Genomic DNA, 22,120 nt, shown 5'->3' with positions numbered 1-22,120 from the left:
CGATCTGTTCCCTCTCAATCGCCGTGGCCAGCTGCGTTGCTCGAGTCAGATAGCAGAGGCGCATTTGCATGCCGCGACAAACACAGAGGAGCGAGCTTTGCGTGGCCGTCCCGAGACAACGCGGCCGTGCCATGGCTCCATCATTCTAGGCATTGTGTGCCTGCCACGGGAGCATATCGTTCATCGCCAGCATCATCAACATCATCGGTCATGTTCTACCCACTGCTGGATAAAGACCCTCGGGCTGTTGCCCATCTCTCGTTGTCCGCCAATGCCGCGAGCCCATCTCTCGTTCCCGCACGCGAGAGACGGATCTCGTCACTCCGTCTCCGTGGTGGTCGACCTCTCGGGCTTGCGATCTCCATTCGCCTGTCAGTCCCTCAGCGGTGTTACCCACGGGCCCTCAATCCCTTCTGAGGATGCGTCCTGCCCACGGCTCACCGACCGAGTCCACCCGACGCGTCTCATTGCGCGTCTGCTCTCCGCTCCCCGCGTTCCGCTCTCCGTCTCTCGGCGTCACTCCGAGCGTGCCCCCTCTCGACGCTTCTTTGCGCACTTCCCAGCGTTCATTCCCCATCTTAGTTATCAGTGACCGTGTTTCTGAGCCGCACGCATTTCGACGGGAAATATGCACCGATGGAGAATGCTTTTCTTCAAGAACATCGGTGCGTCGCTTTGCTTTTTACGATAAAATTCAGTTTGCTTTCTGAAAGCACTTGAGTTCACCTCTTTTATCGTGGCTCCTGGCGTACGTACTCTGCAGTGTATTCTCGAGCGAGAGGCAACACGAGGGGCCCTCTGCTCATCTGCCTCCTCACACACATGCCACTCTTCAACACGGCGGTGTTTAGATTCTGTCATTTGGTCAGCCCACTGGACTTGCAATCCAGAGGTCGCCGGTTCCGCTTCTCAAACACCCGCCCCACCAACGCCTCTGTCCATCCAGCAGTGTGAACGCGTGAACCACGGTTGACCTCCAAGTGTGGGTATTCCCGCCTATTCCGAGACGTCTGACCAGCGTGGAAGAGTAGGCCAAAAGTAGCCTGCAGCGGGGGGCTCTCTTGAGCTCCGTCAAGTGTTGGTCCTCGCAGTTGTGCGAGCGAGCAATTGCAGGGGCCGCACCTTTACCCGCTGACACGGCGTCGATTTACTCCCAAAGCGAGAGCCTGCACTCTCGACAGCCCGCGGCTCGGCGTGCATCGCGCACCCTGGCCTAAGCGGGGCCAGCGTTCAGTGGAACGTGGGAGTGGCGACGATGCCGACAAGAACCTGAAGCGCAGCTCCACAGCGGCGCCGTGTCCCCGCCGCGGCGGGCGCATCGACGTCGCGCCGCTCGAACCGCGGACGCCTCGTGTCATAAAGTACGCCGAGATGTGAGGCACCCCGGATCATTATATCGGTCTCGTATACAACTTCTTAGGCACGGGGACTGTCCGCCGCTTGTTTATCGTTCTTATTTGCTTACGTAAAGGATTACTTTTCACAAAGGGCCTAATTAGGGTTTTCCTGGAAAAGAGGTCCCTTCAGCTGGCCGGCAAAAAAAAAATACGACGCTGCCTGCAAAACTGCAAAAATCAGCACGCATTATGGGATAAAATCCAGCCGGGGTTGACTGCGTAATGCCATAATACATCTACAGTTACATCGCCAAAGCACTTTGCTTATAGGAATAATATGAATGAGAGAAGTTGTTTTTGTTGATGGTGCAGTGGATAGAACACGTGACTCGTAATCAGAAGGATTCCGAGCTTCACCCTCTGCCACAGTCTGAAAGTAAGTCCCTTGCTGTCATACGGGGAGTCGGAAGTGATGGAACTGTGGGTGGACTTACTCCTGTCACAGGCATGTGGAATTTCCACCAGAGGCTGAAGTTTGTACACAGGAGGAAGAGCAGTACTTCACTTGAGTGAGAAAATAGAGATTGTTTTTTTTATTCTCCAGAAAATAACACACCTGGAAAATTTACTCTTACATAATTAGTATTATTTACAGCTCTTTCTCAATCCACTGCTGGGCTCATTCCTCCCGATGCCAATGTCAGTCACGGAGATCGGGGGCTCGCCATTGGTTAGCGCAGATTGGCAAAGGGACCACCCGGGACCGGGTCAGATATCACGCTTGGCCGTGGCCAGGTGTACAACCCATCTCGCCGGATCCGCAGCGCTTGCAGCTCGCTCACCAGTGGCACTACCACTCCCCCAGCAAGCTCACAATTCACGACTGCGCGGGCAACGGCACTCGACGCGCAGAGCAGGGCCAAACGCCGTCCGACTGCAGCAAATAACACGACTCTCTTGGCCACCAGCAGCAGTACCCCGGTGCGGTGTGCATCCGCGCAAGTGACACGCGGTCGGCACGGTGTCCCCCGAGCTTTGTGGCCGGCGCAGGAGTGAACCTGCGCCGCCGACGACGGGGCAACGAGCGAGCGCAACGCGGAGGGCGGTGCGGCGTGGCCCGCGAAAGCGTAAATAAGAGGCCGACGGCACACGACCAAAGGTTGCTCATCTATAGATCGCACGTTAGGCACGCTCACATTGATCAGGCGCAATTTTGAAAGCCGACCGCAGATGGAGAACAGATGCTCCGCCGTATCTCATTTTATGGAGTGCATGCCCATGCGTCCGCGCCGCGCATGTTTGCGCGCCGCAATAAGATTTTACAGATGCCCTCAACACGGTTACGTGCAAACAAAAAAAAACGCACGCTTCACGAGCGCGTGGACGTGCCGCGAATGTGAAGCGCGGGACCCCCGACACACTGCGCGAGGGCCAATTCATTTACAGAATAAGATATCGCTTTTGTGCGTGTATAGCGCACAAGAGCACGCACGCATGTCAAGGTGCAGTTTTTCTAATTTGTTTCCCTCTCGCCCCTTCTTCCCTCTCCACCCCCGACCCATCACTACTTCTCCTCCGCCCAACGCGCTCGAGGTCCGGATCTCTCTTTCATCCCGTTCGTCCGTATTTCTGACCTCGTGCCCCTGGTTCGAGTCCTTGCTCAATTGCTCGAGAGCGCCGACTTCTCGCTCTGCGCTTATCGGCCCGACTGCCGTGGCGTGCGAACGTCCCCCCCATTGTACGTCGTCGCATTCTCCGCTACCCTCGGCACCTCTTCATCCATTACGCAAGAAGCGTCCCCTTCTCCGTTATCCGCCCTTTAACCCGCCGCTCCTCTCTCGAAACGTGCCCCCCCCCCCCACATCCCCCCCCCCCCCCCCCGAATTTTGTGCGCGGCATCTAGAGATGTCGCCGGATTTTTAGTCACCGCACGCAATTATAATTCAATCGTGTCATTACATTGTTTTTTTTTCGTGTCGCTTTTTTATTCTTAGCTGCACACGTTCATGCTATTTGTAAAAAGGGAGGCTTTAAGGCATTCCCTACGCACTCAGAGCATTTGGCCGCTTTACATTTCCACGTGATAAGCCACTTGCGTTAATTTTTTATTTTATTTTGCTCAGTGGACCTTGCCTGGTCAATGAAAAAAAATAGTTTACTAGTTTTAGTATACAATGTAATTAGAATAATTTAGTCAAACCACTGGCGGGATACAGGCTTCCTCCACGACGCTTTACCGTGCTGGCAGGATGGGTCGGAGGGCGATGGATCAGATATCACTCACCACGGATGGTAGCCATGGCTGGGAATGGAACTCAGGTCACTGCGTCCAGAGCACATTGTGTAATTTGAGTTTTAATATGGGGCACATAATGCAGAGAATGTTTATCGATGTTAAAGAGAGCCACTGGATCAGACATCACTCGCCAAGGTTGTAAGCCGTGGCTGGGAATTGAACACAGGTCACTGGATCCAGAGCACAATGCACAACTCTGCTACCTGGATTGTATTATTCTACAGCCTTATTGTATTACTTTGGTGCCGTTCTTCTGAGCTCCGTGCGCTCCCATTATCATATTTCCAAAAAGATATGTTTTCTAAGCACTCTATACAATTGCATATGTACCTGCTTTTACATTTTCAGCGATTGCACGCCAAATGTGCGACCGGCATCTCGGCGCCGAGCGCACCACTTTCCCACTGCTGAAGTCCTCTGTGACAGCTGAACATCACTCACGTCGCACGAGCGGCATGATTGTGCTTTGCCTGCACCCTTACGGCGCTCTATCTCCCGCACGAGGTGCACGGAGCTCTCCCGATTCAGTTGTGCTCGCCAGTGGCTTATTCGGTGCTTATCTGCCAAATAAGCCCTTATAGCTATGCTTGATCGAATTAGGTACAAAATCAACTTCTTACAAAGATGGGTGTTTTTTTTTTACACTGATCGTTGACCAGGTTGGGATGTCGGTCACGCTGCGCACATAAAAGCCTGCCTCTGTCTCGGATGGGAGCACGGGGTTAAAACTGGGAGCTTGGCTTTGGACGGGAGAGCATGGATACTGCTGCACAGCTTCCCGCGGTTGTGATGCACAGCCCTCCGACGTGTCTGCGTGTTGTGCCGCACGTTGTTCAGGATGACGTTCGACGTTTTCGCTCTGCGGTTGTGCTGGGAACAATTCGAGAATAATGACATCCCCGAAGAAATTCCCCCGAACCCAGCCGTCAATTGGCTTCCCATTGTATCTCTACCAGATGGTGTTCCACTCATGCAGTCTTCAAAGGCTTCTTGAATAAAGCGGTCAAACAAAGATGTTGAGATATTAGAGGAGCCCAAAGGCCTTCCCTTTCACACCTCAAAATGAAGACAAAGAATGGGTCTCACTCTTGGCCACGTAGCTTAAGCTGGGACTGCCCACCATCATCATGGTCCTTAATGAACATGATCAGGGATCCCAAGAGCCTCTTGACAGTATCGTTGGCCTTAATGAGGTCAAACAATGAAAGGAGCTGGGATCATGGAAATTCCAGGCAAACTTGGGCGAGGAAGACACAGATCTGGGCCTTATCCAGATCAATGGGCTCATTCAGCAGGCGAGAATGCCTTAATGCACATGCATAATGTACGTTGACTTATTAATACCCCCCCCCCCCCCACTTTGCGCAAGAGTGTAGAAGTGTGGCCACTACGTCTACGCCTCTATATAAGGAACGAAACAGGTGGACTTCTCCACAAATCTGGCTGTCGCCTGATGAAGCTAGTCGTAATTACTGGCGAAACGTCGTACTAAGATTGTAAATGTTGTGCCTTGGCTCTCCAACACACCGGTGTGCTGTACTAGTGACGAATTGGCCACGTTCTGTTTACGTGACAACCCTTACTAGTTGGCTGTGTCGGATGGTGGCGGGTTTTAACGACACATTTATATATTTACGCGATCTAACTCCAAAAACCTCTATTATGTAGGATGCCTTGTCTGGGTCATGTAGCTCACATACCCAGCCAACACGTGCCAAAGCAGCTTCTGTTTGACTGGACAAATGAAGTGCAAGAAACATTGGTTCGAAATGGATTTGCCAAAGTTTCTACTGGGCACTTGGTGTCAACCACCCATCCCGCAACAACTGGAGGCAACAGGAATGATGCTCACAACAACCGGCAGTAGCAGGTGGATAAAACGCAGCAACGTGGCCCAATGGGGAGGCGCAGGTGGTGCATCTGCCAGTCGTCTCAGTCAATTCGCCCATAACACTTTGTGCTTGTCCTGTGACTTCCTGCCTGAAAGCCTTTGACACTACAAGTAGCCTGGAAGTGCTCTCGTGCCATCGTGACAGCACTGCTAGTTAGTGGCACATAGCGGTTGCTGTTGATCTTGTTTGTGTACGTGTGTATGTCCGTTAGCGCTACGCCATGATCCACGTGACCCCCCATCAGAATCTTGATTTAGACTGGGGGGGTCCAATGAGCTATGAAGCTCTTTGTTACAGATATCCGGTGGGATTCCTGACCACCGCCAACATCCATGGCGCTTATCCGGAACGGTTCTGGGCCTCCACACCAGGCCGACCCAGCCACCGGTACCTGGCGAGGTACACAAGCATCGGCGCTGAGGAGCCAAACGTGGTCGAGCGTGGTTCTGGCCAACACCAAGCCCTTGTGCGCTGTGCCGGCCGACGTAGCTATTCGCTCACAGCCGTCTGTAAAAGGCCACACGGGGGATCTTTGTATTTGTACAATCAGCAGTGTCCATCTTTGGCAATGCTTGACTCTCATTACGGGAACATGAACTGTCTGCCACTGATCACGTACAGCCAACGGAGTTGAGCACTGCCCGAACACTCACTAAACACTTGGACTCTTTATGCACAGCGCTGGATGGTAGATGCATGGGTGCAGAGGCTGATGTGAGCTTGCTGACTAAAATGTCCAGAATTCCAGGGAGTGAGGAGTGCACCACCTGCACTCCTCACTGTGGCACACATAAACATCCCCTGTACAACTTGTTTAGAGAAAAGAAAGTGCTGTTGGCAAGTCCCTATTAAGGCCAGCATAGCACACACGGGGCTGATGTAGCAAGCACCACACACCCTGACGATGACGACGATGACGTTTTCCACGTTCCCTTCGTGCTGAGCGCTTGCTTTTGTGCCTCGGCGTAAACTTGTTTACGAGTCGATGGCACCATCCACGGGACTCTTCTGTACGTCCTTGGTTGTAGCAAGGGATTGTGGGTACTGCACGGACTAAGTTAGGTGGCGGGGGGCGGACCCTCAGGGCCCACCTCGCAGGCCTCCTCTGCACACTTTCGTGACCCGTGCGGGGATTGCCAAAACGTGTCCTGCGAATGACGGCACTGATAAAGAGATGATGCGAAACAGCAGCGTTTAGCTTGGGATTTGACCCAGACAGTCTGGGAAATGGCATCTGTGTCCGTGTGGCGGGAATTGATTTGTGTCGAGATCTGGTACAGGTATTGTCTTGACCTCCATTTCGGTACATTGCACGGTTCTGATCGACCTAGGCCGACTTGGGAAAATACGTCTCTGGCTCTCCTCCCCGGCGGAAACAAGGTGGCGGGGGCCCCCCGGTTTTAGCTCGCGCTCGGTTACGGGCGAGCCGCACGCGCTCACTCACCGCTGCGTCATGATCTTGAACGTGTCCGGCAGGTAGCAGTGCACGTTCTCCATCTTGGCGGGATCGGCGTCGCAGATGTGGTCGTCGGTGCGGCCGTAGTTGGCGCTCTCGATCATGATGACGTCGCTGCCCGGGCAGCGTAGGTCGATGGGGTAGCCCTCGCACGACAGCTCCCGTCGCACCAGCCCCGGCGGCATGGCCACGCGGCCAAATGCTGCAACGGCAATGCACGGGCGACGTGAGTGAACGGGCGACGTGAGTGAGTGCGTGGGCGACGGGCGACGCGAGTGAGCGCGTGGGCGATGTGAGTGAGCGTGTGGGTGACGTGAGCTGCGTCGATGACAAAGATAACAACAGCCGCCATTATAAATTGAAAACGCATTTCTTCAGAACAGCTTTTTGTGTTCCGTTTGTTGTTCTTCGCACCTCTGATGAGCACGGTCGGCTACGTACGGTGGTGCAAAAGAAGTTCAACATACAAACATCCACCACGGAGGGGTAGCGGCGTCACATGAAGTTTGTGCCAGGCAAGATGCACTTTACACGCATATTCACATACTTACAGATAATAAGGATTCTTTATACGATGATAAATATCGGCTCTGTAGCCTGTTTGATCCACACACACTGCTGCGCAGTGATGGCTCTGCTGCACGTCGCCTGTAATTCAGCACTGCAGAGGCAGCGAGGGTTGGTGGATCGCACACACATGTTGTGAAACTCCCTTCGCGTAGGCATTGCGGTGCCACACCCTGGCTCGCCACGAGAAGGCGGAACAGCAAAGTGTGGACTCCTCCGATTCCATCTGTACGTGATAGAGCGTTGCCCCCTCACGCGTGTGGCTATTCTCCAGGTGCTCGAGTCCCCTCCATCACGTACACGCTTATTAATTAGATGAAAACATCTCATTATAAAGCGGACTGCAGAGCTTGGGCAATCGTTGGTGCCGGCTCACCGCCTGGCTCGCACCTCATGCTCGCCTGTGCTTCTTCACGCCGCTCAGTTGCTCCCTCTCGCTTCAAGAGCGAGGAAATACCGCGCGGCACACTACCGGTTAAAATTATCGGCGATGATAGAAAGATGGCTGTATTGCCTTTCTCGGACTACTGGAGGCCACTGCTGTTTGCGAACACCTAGCAAAGCTTCCAGTGTGCACACAGGGGAGGCTAGCGTGGCCACAAATCCAAACACGTACATTGCTGTGACATTACCATCGGTTATAAGGAAAGACGCTGAGAATTAATGGTCCATATTTACAGCCAGACAGCACACCAATTTCGTCACCGCGGAAGTCCATATAACAACGAGTCAATGATTCTCGATTAAATTGTCCTGGTAACAGAGGTTACGTGGGTGGCGGTGGCAGGCAAGAGCAAAGGAGTGCAAAGTAATTTATCTGCGCGCTCAGAACCAAGGGACGTATTAAGCACTAGTCTTTATTAGCGGATTGAGATATTCGACGCTTTACTCAATGTCCACGCCAGGTGTGGCCAATATAGTTAATTGAACGATGATGCGAGTCTCAACATTAACTCTATCTATCTCCGCACCTGATGGGAGATTCGACCGAAAAGGCAGGCAGACTCATTTCGCTAATCAAAATGTGAGTTGAATTTATCCCCCTTCATAACGTTCATTATAAAGATCGTTAAAGTATAATTCCATAAATGGTCCAGTTGAAAGGACCGCTTCAGATCACAAGAGCTCTGTTTCTCTACGGCAATTACGCTTCATTGCGTGTGCATGTAAGGTAAGTGATGGAGACAGACTTTGCTGAAATCCATCGTGACGACAAATGTGCAGTCATAGCTACAACTGGTTCGAGTGAGAGCAGGAACAGGAGGTGGCTCAGGCTCACGAGAAGGGTGCGTCACCTCGCGTAGAATATCATAGTTGTCCGAAGTAGTTCTATGACGTAATCTTCTGGAGACCGTTCTCCGATCAAAAGCTCGTCGCCGCGCGAGTTCCAAACTGAGATTTCTCCAACCGGGGTGATTAATCGATTAAATTAATACAAACGTGTAATCAACTGCTTTTCTGATATAAATTTCTTGGGCCTCTTTAAAATTGGTGGCCAACCCAAAATCCTGCTTAGCAAAGGTGGGAAACCCCCTTCAGGCCACGCCCACTGTGACAGGCCCGATGATGCCTCTGACGTCAACATGCCTCACCAGTCACCTCCAGTCTAAACCCCACCCATCACCTCCCACGTGGAAGCAAACAGACCAGAGGCTTAATTTTGTCCAACTATTCTTATGTTTTAAATATATATAATGAGTCGTTTATTTCATTGCAGGATGGCGCAAGGTGGATCATTATTTCGATTAAATAAATACAAATATCCCTCATGCTTAGGAAAGGGAAGTATCTCATGAGATGCAAGGGCAGTGAAGGAGACCTTCACAAGCCTGCAGATAAGCGTGGAACGGCGGAGCATGAACTTGAGGTGCGATGGGAGGTTGACAATGCTGTAACAGGGTGAGCCAGTTGCAGACACCCCAATGAGATATTAGCAACTGCAGCTGCCACGCGTCATTGAATGTTGCGCGGGAGAAGCACATTGGCTGTGCTGGACAAAGCGTATCAAGCAGAGTGACAAACAATTGCTCGAGTGCATTGAGATTCGGTGGGAGACACGTAAAAGGCTTTTGAAATGCGACTTTCTCGTCTCTGTAAATTCTCGCTCATATGTTCGTGTGGCCTCTCTAAATGGATCGCCCCGGTAATTGTTGTTGTTGTTGTTGTTCTAAATGCGCATCGCCGTGCGGTGGCAGGGGTGCGGCGACTGCGCGGGGATTGCGGGGAAGGGTGATGACGCCGTGGCCCTGATTAAACTTTGCCAATGAAGAGGGAGAGACTTTGATGCGCACCTTCGGTGCATCCCACATGAGGATGGTGACATACGAGGACACAGCAGGCTTGGTTGTCGCGCTGAGCCCCCGCCCTCCCGCCGCAATCTCCGGGCCTCGCGCTCCACGCCGAGACGTCGCGACGGTGCACATCTCTGCCACCGGCCCCATTGCTTCATATTTTTGGAGCCATTTTTTTTTGGTCTAAAAGAAAAGGCAAAGGTGCAGCTCTGCGTTCCCTTGTTGAGGCCACCGCTGGCAGGAGGGCCTCGATTATATGGAGCCCTAGAGAGCCCCTCTGTGAGGGTATGTTGGGCCCCTTCTTCCATGCTGGCACGACATCTCGGACGAGGTGGTGGCTACGGCACGTGGCTACGGCACGTGGCTGCCTGTAATCCAACGCTATGGAGGTAAAATTGAGTTGGTGGATCACCACGCAAATTACAAAATGTCGCGAGGCTCCCTTGCCGTGGCCTTCGAGGAGTCGTAACCCGTCTTGACAATAACACGGAGTACAGCAGAGTGTGAACTGAGATCATCTGTCCCTCCTTCATCGGACAGAGGGTTGCCCCCATCACATGCATGGGCTTTCTCTGGGTACTCTGGTTTCCTCCCACGTGTTTAAACACTCACCCATTGGCTGAAAACATCTTAATACACAGAGGATTGCAGAGCGATTGTTGGCAGCTCCGGCTCACAGCCTGGCAGCTGCCTTCCAGCTTGGTCTGTAGTGCCACCGCGAATGCGAGATGCGATTTGCATGAACGAAGCTAGACAGTATAAAACTGATCATTAGATGTGTATTATTATTAGGTGGGAGTACACCACACTTTACCCCATCGCACGCAGATCGACTATCCGTGGTGTCACCATTCACTGTTTACCACTGTGTGCTGAGAGGCGGGTGGGGATGCGTTAAGAAACTTGCTCCATTGTTTAACTGCCACGGCGGGAGATCAAACCGACGACCTCTGGAACACAAGTCCGGAGTGCGCACCGTTACACCACGGCACCATGCCGGAGATTACCTTCGTGCGCACAGACTTTTAAAGAAAACGAGATGGAGTGGTGGTGCGGTGGTTAGCGCACCGCACCAATAAACACCGTGAGCCGAGTTTGATTCTCGGCCATGGCCAACGACGAAGGGGGCGGATATCAGAACTGCACTGAGCCAGTGCGGTGCAGCATGGTCAAAGAACCACTATGAATCACACAGCGCGGGGAGGCCTTCATCCAGCAGCGGATTGACAAATGGTTGTAAGTTACAGGACCATTATTGTTATTATGTATACATAAATTCAGCGATGAAATATAATGTGACTGCAATGGCAGTGGTGCGGAAACATAAATAATGAACACTCACCACCTTCATCAATAACACGGCCTAAATACGGACAAATATACAGCAGATTCCATCTCCGGCGCGGGCCAGGCTACTGTATATTCTTACGTGTAATGAGGCAACGGTAGAGATGAAGGTGGCGAGTTATTTGCGTTAGTAATTTAGCATGTAGTCAGGTGGACTCTGACATCTGTAAATAAACTTCAACATCCGTTCCAAGGCTGAAACTGAGCCAGTGGAATGACATTAAAATGACTGCTTCGTCTCTACCCAGCATCCAGCATGCACGGCAAGCTTGGTTTGAAGGAGCAAAGCATCAGGCAGGAAGGTTGCAAATGAGGTTCCAATGGTGTAAATGCTCACCCCGAGCTCTCATACCTTGATGGTGCATTGTCTTTGAGTTGTGCGCCTTTTGGCGTCATCTGGTTCAACGCCATGTGAGACTAGGCTCTAAGGAAAGCTGTCTCGGGTGTGGACCAATCAACTTCAAGGACAGTGCATACATTATCAGAGTTATGTTTTTTGTTTGCATTATGACTGCAGGTATTGTGGTCTATGCAAACATGACTCCTTGTAAAAAGGTGTCAGTTTTGTTGCCAGATAGAAGGGTAAAAAAACAATTATCAGGAATATTGTTGTTGTCCAACGGATGGGACAAGGAGAGGGTAGCCGTGCCCGAGAGGACGAGCGAGATGAATCGCGTGGCGTCCACGAGGAGAGCGCTTCAGCCAGCAGCGGATAACACACGACTACTGATGATGGCAGTGCGTTCAGCAATACACAGATGAACGTAGCAGTAATCTCTGGCCGGCACTATCAGTTGGATCATAGATATGACGGGCGTACACCTCCAAACATGTAAAAGCTCAGTTAAATCACATACTCCAATAAAATTAATTCATTGAAAGTTATGCCATATGTTTAATAGACTCAGTACCGCAAGGCTAACAAAAGTAACTATTTATAATTAATGCAAAGGTCAATGAGTGAACGCTAAACGAGCGACTGCACGCGATAAAGCCAGGCATGGCGACAGGCACACGCTGTCTCGTGCTTTAGAGGCACAGGTTGGAGGAGCACTCGGCAGTGGAGTGGTCGCGAGATGCCAGAACAGCAAATGGAGTTGTGAATCTGTCCACGTGGCCCTTCTGCTGCTATCCCCCTCATGCGCAGGTTTCCTCCGGATGCTCCACTTTCCTCCCGAAGACTCCGTAAAACTTCACTCCGCAAAACTTCAATGGCCAAACATACCAAAGCGGGACCCTCCAGTGCAAGTCTTGAGGTTCAGTGAAGGCTCCCCTGGGTACACACAGCACTGTCGTAATATACAGCCTCTTGTCAATCCGCTGCTGGCTGAATGCATCCCCCATTGCACACAATGTTTGACCATGGCGGTTCACGCGGATCAGGTAAATGATTGGTAGTAATAGTATTATCATGAAATGTCGCCTCTTGTTAGAATATGGAATAGCATTGTTTTAGGCTTTTCATCGCGCAACAATGGCACGGGCAGCAAACGGCGAGCAGGGGGGGGGGGAGGGGGGGATTGTCTATGGCGTTCGTTCCGTTCCTTTGACTCGACGCCGAATTTGAATGTCAACCGAAGGAACTTTGCAGCAAACGCGGCCGCGACACGCAACGCCACGCGCCCGTCTCTTTGTGGGAGATGAATACAAAGCATAAATTCAATCGCATTATGCAGCGCACACGCATTAAAGTGTTAAGTGCAGTATTTATGAAGTGGATGCGCTGATGAGTCACGGCGCTATGAATTTTGCGCTGTGATGTGACATGCATCCCTAACCTTCCGCAATGTGCCCCAAGCCATGCACACACCACTGCCCCCATCATACATTATTTAGCAGCACCACTGTGGCCACCGTCACAATTCCCCACTCCATCTCCAGCCCGTGACACCCTTTCCAGATGACCTTTACTGGCGCAAAAAAAAAAATCAACTCCAGCACTGTATTTCATTACATGCATCTCACATTCATTTTTACTGTGGGAGGGGGGGGAGGGTTGGTTCATTCATACGAAGCTGTTTTGATGCAGGAAAAGCAATTCAAATGGAAATGTATTTAAACAAAATCAGTTTCATTTAAGGCGGCGCACATAATAGCACAGGAAGTGCAGCGTTGGCGCGGTGGTTAGTAGTGCACTGCGCGATCAGCCGGGGTCGCCTGAGTTTCATTCCAAGCTCACGGCTCGCTTCAGCGGCGAGTGACATCCGAGCCAGTTCCGGGCCACCCCCGTCGCTGGTATGCACACCAACCAGTGCGGTGAAATATGGTCAAACAAATCGCCGTACCAAAACGGTACGGCGGAAGGCGTTCACTCAACCGTGGATTGACAAGGGGCTTGGGATCATTATTGTTATTATCATCACCACGCACAGCGATGCGTACATTCAAAACCCAGCAGATTACAGAGCAGCAACAATCCATGGCAAGTGTGGCAACACCACCAGGAGCATCGTATGCCAGGAATAACTTAATTACCCAGCATGCCCCTGATTGGATTTTGGAAGTACTGCACTGCATTAGAAAGTCAGGCCAAGGGTGGGAATTGTGAAACGGCCCGACCACTTGCTTTAGGTGTGCGTGTCACATCGTTGCAAATTGGTGGAATTACAGGCTGATGTATGGAAAGCAGGCGATGTCACACACATAATTAACAGTGTAGAATTAATAGACACAGCAAGAGGATTAAACTTAGTGGCTTCTGCCACCAATAAACCTTTCCCATTTCTCACTGCTAATTATCCCAGCTGACCGTGGGATGCTGGCAGTGAGGTTAATACGGTGCTCGGGTTGGTGGCGCAGCGTAACGCGGGTTTTAGTGCTGTCCGTACGACCATGCATATTTCATGAGACAAATTAAATGACCCCACATGGCTCTCGCATTTATTGCTCTTGCATTTTACTGACGATGGGCTTTCTCACTGTGCTGTCAGGGGTCTTCGGCAGGACAGGCCCACGGGTGCGCACACGGTCATGAGATGCGCACAATGGGCAAGCGCCTATCGCTGGTCTCGGCTCTGCAGCGTAACGGACAGAGCGCTGGACGAGCAATCCAGAGGTCATCCATTCCATTCGACCTCTGCCGAAAGTTCCTCGAATCCCCTCCCGCCAAACTCTGTCCAGCCCAGAAGTATAAATGGGTTCACCGCAGCCGGTCGATCGGCAGGTCGCGCGCGGTGGCATTACAGAGTCGCTAACTTCCGCCGCTTCCCACATAAATCTGACCACGAGTGGAAGAGTAGGCCCAATATTCTCTCAAGGGGCTCGTTAGTGCTCGCTCGAGCGAAGGCCGCTCCGCCAGCAGGGGGGAGAGCAAGGCATTGCAGCGCCGCACCTTTACCCGTTTTACCTTTTGTAGACCACGACCGCTCAGAAATGCTTGCGTGGGAAGGCCGGCGCGCAAACTCGGCGTTCTACGGCGAGGACATCCGGTCCCAGGGCACTCGGTGGCGTGCACGCGGGCACAGGTGAAGCCCGTCGGGCAACTCGGCAACGGACAGAGGGCCGAGAGACAAAGGCAGCACGTGCCGGGGAAGCGCCGAGAGTCCGTCGTGGCTTGGACGGCGATGCACGTAAAGTTGGACGCGATGCAGTTTTCTCGCAGGCGCATCGTCGTCGCACGCTTGGGGCCGAGCAGCAATTGAGCAGCGATTAAAATTGTTGTGTTCCCTCCTCCCCGTTATGAATGTTCACACTGGCCACGCAATTTACCCTTGGCTGCATGGTGATAATGACAGGCCACCGTGTGAACGGATAATGACCGAAAAACAAGCGCCCAGATGACAGGACCACAATTTCGCACGTAACAGACACTGTTAATGTAATTGGCCTAAGTATATTGCCCTTAAAATTGTATATCTATATATTAATAAGTATATACATAACAGTATATATACACACAACTATTTCTGAGATGATATAAAAGGCGGCGTTTCAAGCAATTGCCCTTTTTCTTGAGCACAAATGAATGGCCACTGCTTAAAACGTCACCTAAATTTATATTTTGTTTCCCTCTTAAGGCCGCAGTGATAATGACGAATGCGTTGGGAGTATATTTTAGATTGTCCGAAACGTCGGATCCCGCGTCGGGCAGCACGCTGGCACAATCCGAGAACCCCGCTAGAGAGTTAAACTTGCAGCCAACGCGCTTGTAATTACACGGCCATTTTTTGTTTGTACCTTCAACTTCTAACAATCTTCTTGTTTCGTACGGCTGCTGACGTAGATGCAGTTTGACAACTACAACTTCACATTCAGGTGGTCAAGGCAGACGACGGCGTCAGAGTCAGCGGAGTCTATCGTTGTGATGTCTCATTCGTATTTGTGGATCGGGCATTGCTTCGTTACGTTGTTGTATGGTCTATGCTGGATTACCACAGTGGCACAAAATAATGGTTGTTAATATTAATTATATTATTTACTATTTTTATTTGACCAGGTAAGGCCCACTGAGATGTGTAGCTCTTTTTCAGAAGTGACCTGGCCACAAATGATAGACCAACGAAGTGGCTCATCACGTGGAAATTTATAGCAGCCAAATTCTTTAAACGCACGTTTCTAAATCTGGAGGGAAAAACCGGAGGACGCGGAGAAAAATCCACGCGACCACGGGGAGAACACGCAAACTCCAAATATACAGTAGAAGGCATCAGGGTCGGGATAGAACCCACGACCTCCTGTATACCAGGCAAGGGAGTTAACATCTCAATTGGCAATGCCGACAGCAGCGGATATTCTGGACTCAAGCCCCGAACGCAAACCCCGTTGTCCTCATTTCCAACGCGGAATTTTCACATCCGGCAACGACGGCTCTTGACGAGCGGTCAGCCGCCGGCGGACGACGAGACGGCGGCGGCGGCTGATGAGGAGGCCACGGAGGCCGGGCCGACCCATTACGGCGAATCCCGTCGCTTGCGTCGACGTCACATTCATTGACGGGGGGGGGGGGGGGGTCTATTTCGTCTTTGTCACCGGAGAGGGTCTCGCGGTAAACAGACGCCATTACCGTCGCGCACACACGGGTCACGCGGCTTAATAGCGACTCAATGAACAATGAGCGCTCGGCCAGGCTCTCCAGATTATGATTTAACGGCGCGGTGACGGAATGCCGATTGTGTTAAATGCAATTTAATCCCTGCTTTCGTCACATTACTCCTCCGCACATAAGTGTCATGACGTCTTTGTTTCTTTTTACCCCATCGTGTGTAATAGTAGTAATAATAATAATCTCGTGAAAATATTACTACATCGGAGAAATTAGTTCAAAAGTGTTAAATCCCAAAACGCTGATAAGGGGAACCGATTTACAGGTGGGCAAATTTGCCACACCATTACGACAAATGAATGAAGGGCCTTTCATTGCATCCAGCTTATGCATTGAGATGGCCCTCAATCAACAACCTCAACTACCCACCCGGCTCTCCCTCAGGTAGGAAGCGCTAAATCATGCGTCACGCAAGAGAGAGGTTGCCAATTTATTTAAACCCTGGCTCAAACTCTGAAATACCATTCCCTCTCGTCACTAGAGCGTAATTAATAATGCATTTTGTTCAGCCCATGCAAACTGGCCCCTCTACTGGAGGTCTCACGACTTGGACAACGATTAAGCCAGCAACCACGCAATTCCTTGAATTGGCAAGCTTTTTAATTGAGTTTTAACCTCCAGGCTACAATAAATAAATTACATACATTCCCAGAGCCCGACCTGATAGAGTACACTGCGTAATGCACTCTACGCGGTAATTGATTGTCTATCATGCATTCAGTCCATAATCTGGAGTGCTGCCACGAGAAATAATCACATTCTCTCGGTTTACTGATAACCTGCAGTGGGGCAAGGGAACTTGAGCAGGCGGACTGGCACAGCGGGGTCAGACAAGCTTTGTGCTCGGCAAAGCCGGACTCCCAAATCACCGTATCTCACCGATATTTACAGCACAGTATAAAATAGAATTCATTCAAAATGGAAAATCCCCAAGAAAGAGACCCAACTACGAGAATGGGCCACTCACATTTCACTTGCGCAGGGGAGGGGGCCACGAATGTTAATACGGCCCATGGAAGGGGCCCATCCCCCGCGGTTTGATCCCTGGTCTCGGCACAAAAAGAAAATGCCTCGGATTAACTCCGTTGAAGGAGGGGCTTCAATCCCGTCGCTCCATTGCTCGTTCCCCCACTTGCGTGGAAAATCATTGGCACCAACTGCCACCATATTTATAGCTACTTTGCCTCATAGCGAGGGAAGTCCGGGGGAGGCCCCAAGCGACCTGCCCAGCTGCTCACAGTGAGAGGGTTTTCACTTTGAAAAGAAGCAGCCCAAAACAAAAATACAAAAAAACAATCGAGTGCTGTTTATTTTGTTGCCAAAACAATATCGATTCCCGTAGCAATGCAGCAATTTCAATCCGAGCCCTGCGAGTTAAGAAAAAAAAACACCCAACAGCGACGACAACGGCAATTCTCTTCGGAAATCGGGGCTTGCCTGAAGCTCTCCTCAAGCGTGCCGCGCCATCACAGGACCCGGCACCGCACAGCAGCAGCAGCAGCAGCGTTCGACTTCCTTCAGCTCAACACATCCCAGCGTGCGCTGCCTGTCCTCGCGTAGACGGGAGGGGCTGGCTCCCAGCATGTACCGCTCATCAGAACTGCCTTTCGTGATTAGTTTGATGCCCTTACCCCGCGCCTCCGATCAGCACGGACGGCTACGTACGGTGCAAAGGAAGTGCAACATACTTACGGACACCATGATGCAAGGTATGCATGCGTGTTGAATTTCGTGCGTGCAGGGCAGTGGCGTAGCTGCCGAGAATGCCGGTGGCACAGGCCAGAGGGGATCCGGTGGCCGGACATGAAGAGGGGGCCCCGTGCAAGGCACGCCACGTCACTCGTGAAGAGGCGCCTTGGTGGGACTGCAGCGGCCTCATCAACAGGGCGCTTTCACCACACTCACGTGAGCCACGCGACCGTTGCTTTCAGTACGTTTTTCCTGGTATTAACGAAGCATAAAAATCGCGTCAGATGTCCCAGAACACACAGCGGCTGAGGCGGGCATTCACAAATTCACAGTCTGTTTGCTTTTCTGGCCGGCGTCTTATTTTTGTTTGGCACCTGCACACACAAGACCACGTTTACACCGTGGTTGTAAGGGGATGTTTCCATCTCCGAGCACAATGACTGAAGGTCGGATTGGATTGGATAACAGAAGTTACCAGAGTAACGTTTCATTCTGGAAATGAGACGTGGGGGGGGGGGGAGGGGGTGGAATTTAGAGCGCGACGCTCGACAGACGCGGCCCCAGGAGCCGTCGAACAGCGCGACGGCGGCACCCCGAGATGCCCGGGTAACGTGGGAGACGCCGTTCCGTCCGAGTCCCGGTCAAGACGGCTTGAGTAGCTTCCACCGTGTGTCGCTCATTTATTTGTCATCGCAGCTGAGAGGCAGCGTGACAGATGCCAGCAGGGCCGTCGTATAAGTGGCTCGCCCCACGGGAGCAGAGGCAGCGTCGCCAGTGGAGGATGTAAGCAGATAAACAGTGGCTTGCGGGGGGGGGGGGGCTGGCATCGCACGCGCGCATGAAGCTCTCGGGTTGCCGATGTGCCGGGCAGGGGTGGCGGGCTCGTGTTTCTCCACGCAGGGACAGTCCCCGGCAGGTAATGAGGCTGTTCACTTAAACCCCGAGCAGGTAATGAGGGAGTACGCTTACACGCCGCATAATGGCGCACCGAAAATACACAACTCCCCCCCCCCCCCCCCATTAAACTTTAAAGCAACAAACGTTACCGATCTCTAACAGATTGGATCTTTTTTTGTATCTCAGTCAAGGTAACGACTACCCCCCCCCCCCCCCCCCCCCCATGTTGCATCGCTGCATTATCTGTCGGTGGCAGGGATAACTGCACTGAAACGGATTTCCACGAGATGTTTGAAGTACTACCACCAAACTGCCCGGTAATCAAACCGCCTATCGTCGGTATTTAAGCCGATGGTTTATTACCGAAAATGCAAAGAGGTGTAAACTGTCTCTCACCACTTGCAGGGAAGCACTTGAGCAAAATGTGCCAAAACATAGTACAGCAATGTCTCAATGCACAACCACGTACTTATACAGGACTCCTAAAGTACAACATATATATAGCCGTACGTTCAAGTTAACCCCCAATGACATTGTCACTTTGAAGTAATAGTCATGCAACGTGATTTGCTCCACGCAGGCATCCCCCACGCAGTGGAGTCACGGGGATTGTTGTTTGGCCAGACTTCACGTGACATCTTCTTGGTTCTTTCGGTAAAGTCACGTAGAAGGGAAGTAATAAAATAATAAAAATAAAACATAATAACATAATTCTCACGACGTTTCGGCCACAACGCAAGCAGCCGTCCTCAGGTGAAAACCAGGTCTGTCGAGGCGACAGCGTCTGAATGAAACAGCACCATGCTTGGAGCATATATTCACCTGAGGACGGCTGCTTGCGTTGTGGTCGAAACGTCGTGAGAATTATTTTATTATGTTTTATTTTTATTATTTTATTACTTCCCTTCTACGTGACTTTACCGAAAGAACCAAGAAGATGAATCCCTGCAGTCACGAAAGCTTTAAATCGAAAAAAATTCACGTGACATCTAAAACAAATTATTAGGCAATGCTGCTACTGCTGCTGCATTGTTAGTTGTGCACGAGCACAACTGACAATAACCAAACTCAACACATTCGTCACGACACTGTGGCCTTGAAAAGACAGAATATATGAGAGGCAACATTTTTGGGAATGTTTCTTTATCACGATGGGTCGATGGAGGAGGCAAGCCTCGGGCCGGTTCAGATCTCACTCCTTGCCACCGATATCATTCGTGGCCAGGAATCGAACTCGGGTGGCTGGGTTGGCGCAGTGCATGGATCACACTGCTCCATTCCGTTATTACAGTAAAAATAGTCATCGTGGAGTGATCATAATTATCGTTATAATGATTAATCAATGGGACACAAAAAAAACATTTTTTTTTTAAAAGCAATTATCACTTGAATTCTTGACAAGTGTGCAACCAGTACAAGTACATTAACTAAACGATTAAACTATTTTTTATTTTACCAGGTAAGGCCCACTGAGCTCTTCAGCTCTTTTTCAGAAGCGATCCGGCTATCACGAATGACAGCTCAACGAAGTGGTTTGCCAAGTGAACATTTCTAGCAGCCAAATACTCTAAACGCGTGTTTCTAAATGTTGAGGGGAAAACCAGAGGACCCACAGAAAAATATATGCGACCACGGAAAGAACACGCAAACTCCAAATATACAGCATGCGTCAGGGTCGGGATTGAACCCACGACCTCCTGTATACCAGGCAAGGTAGTTAACATCTCACAGATTAAAAAGTTAAAGGCGGTAATTCATCAGGCACGTCAGCTGTGATCACACATCAATTGCGGCAATGTCACGAATTTCTCAACGAGACTAATCCGTGTCCAAACGAGAGGCCTCTGTAACGTTTAGCCGCAGACACAGCCTGCGCATCAAAGAAAGTGCAATAACGCCAGCGTTTCGTTTCTATCCGCGACTTCATCCTCACACACTCGGAATGTGACTTTTAACTGTGCTGGAGAAGAGACGAGTGCCTCCTTGGGGGGGCGGGGGCTTAGGTGGGGGACAGGGGAGGGGGCAGGGAGGGGGGGGATGACACGGGGGGGGCAGGGAGGGGGGGATGACACGGGGGAGGGGACAGGGAGGGGGGGATGACACGGGGGAGGGGACAGGGAGGGGGGGATGACACGGGGGGGGGGGGAAGGCAGGGGGGGATGACATGGGGGGAAGAGGGAGGGGGGGATGACACGGGGGGGGCAGGGAGGGGGGGATGACACGGGGGAGGGGACAGGGAGGGGGGGATGACACGGGGGGGGCAGGGAGGGGGGGATGACACGGGGGGGGGAAGGCAGGGGGGGATGACATGGGGGGAAGAGGGAGGGGGGGATGACACGGGGGGGGGGGGCTTTCTGGCAGCCAAATTGATGGAAACGAAGCAGGCTCCCCGATTCCTGGTGCGAGTCTTCAGCTCTTGACCAAATACGATTCGCAGTGGTAGTAAATTACACTCAGTTGACATTCTTGTAAATTCAATCATTTAGGTGGGGGGCAGGGGGGGGCTAAGGATGGCACCTTTCCTTGCACACTGCATTGTCTGAGTTTTAGTAGTACTACAGTGGTCTGGTCAACGTGGAAGAGCAGGCCAAGTACCCTCTAAATCAGGGGTGGGGAACGTCCGGCCCACGGGCCGTATAAGGCCCGCGAAATCATTTGGTGTGGCCTTGCCAAGGCAACCGCAGGCGGGACTCGAAATTCAATAAATCTAGGAAAAGCAGTTGCGAGTAGCAACATCATCAATAACAGCTAACATCACACGCCTCACCAAACAGAAGCAGTTCCAGCCATCACATTAGGGGTGAGTTAATTAAATGTTCGACCAAATATAACAGGCTAATTTTTAAGTTGATGATTTTGTATGGCCCGCGAATGATGTTATAAATATCCAAATGGCCCTTGGCAGAAAAAAGGTTCCCCACCCATGCTCTAACTGGACTCGCTATTGGAGGCCCCTTCTGCCAGCAGTGGCAGAAGGAAGTATTTGCAGAGCAGCGCATTTACGACATAGTCATTGAATGTAGGGGGGGGGGCATTTTCACCCGTTGATATTTGAATGTAATTCTTCAAAGCAAAGTAAATCGAGCCATTCATCTCTTGCGCAGCCACTTGGCGGACGATGAGCTCGCTTCGTAGGAATTCTTCAAAAGGAATTCTGCCGCGTACGGCAAAAGTCCTCCGCCACTGTTTACCCCAACATCGCAAATGTCATTGAAAAATAGAAAGCTTCACACAAACAAGTGAGATGGATGTGGCGAGCCACTGGTAAGTGAAGGGCATCTCCCGTGTGTTACAGTTGCCTCCATCT

General features: G+C 51.4%; 1 protein-coding gene across 2 annotated transcripts in view; it reads right to left on the bottom strand.

The window, feature by feature from the left end:
• LOC144733339 (adhesion G protein-coupled receptor L2-like) overlaps positions 1 to 22,120 on the bottom strand; it is a 351,793-nt gene that overhangs the window by 157,733 nt on the left and 171,940 nt on the right. For both annotated transcript variants that reach the window (XM_078615186.1, XM_078615187.1), the window contains exon 3: positions 6,970 to 7,183. In XM_078615186.1, coding sequence (XP_078471312.1) covers positions 6,970 to 7,183 — 214 coding nt within the window. The remainder of the gene's footprint in view (positions 1 to 6,969; positions 7,184 to 22,120) is intronic.

Source organism: Lampetra planeri, chromosome 46 (assembly GCF_965212315.1).
Source record: "Lampetra planeri chromosome 46, kcLamPlan1.2.h2, whole genome shotgun sequence".
Taxonomy (NCBI): Eukaryota; Metazoa; Chordata; class Hyperoartia; order Petromyzontiformes; family Petromyzontidae; genus Lampetra; species Lampetra planeri.
The sequence above is the reverse complement of the archived record's forward strand: the minus strand, read 5'-3'. Positions and strand labels throughout refer to the sequence as shown.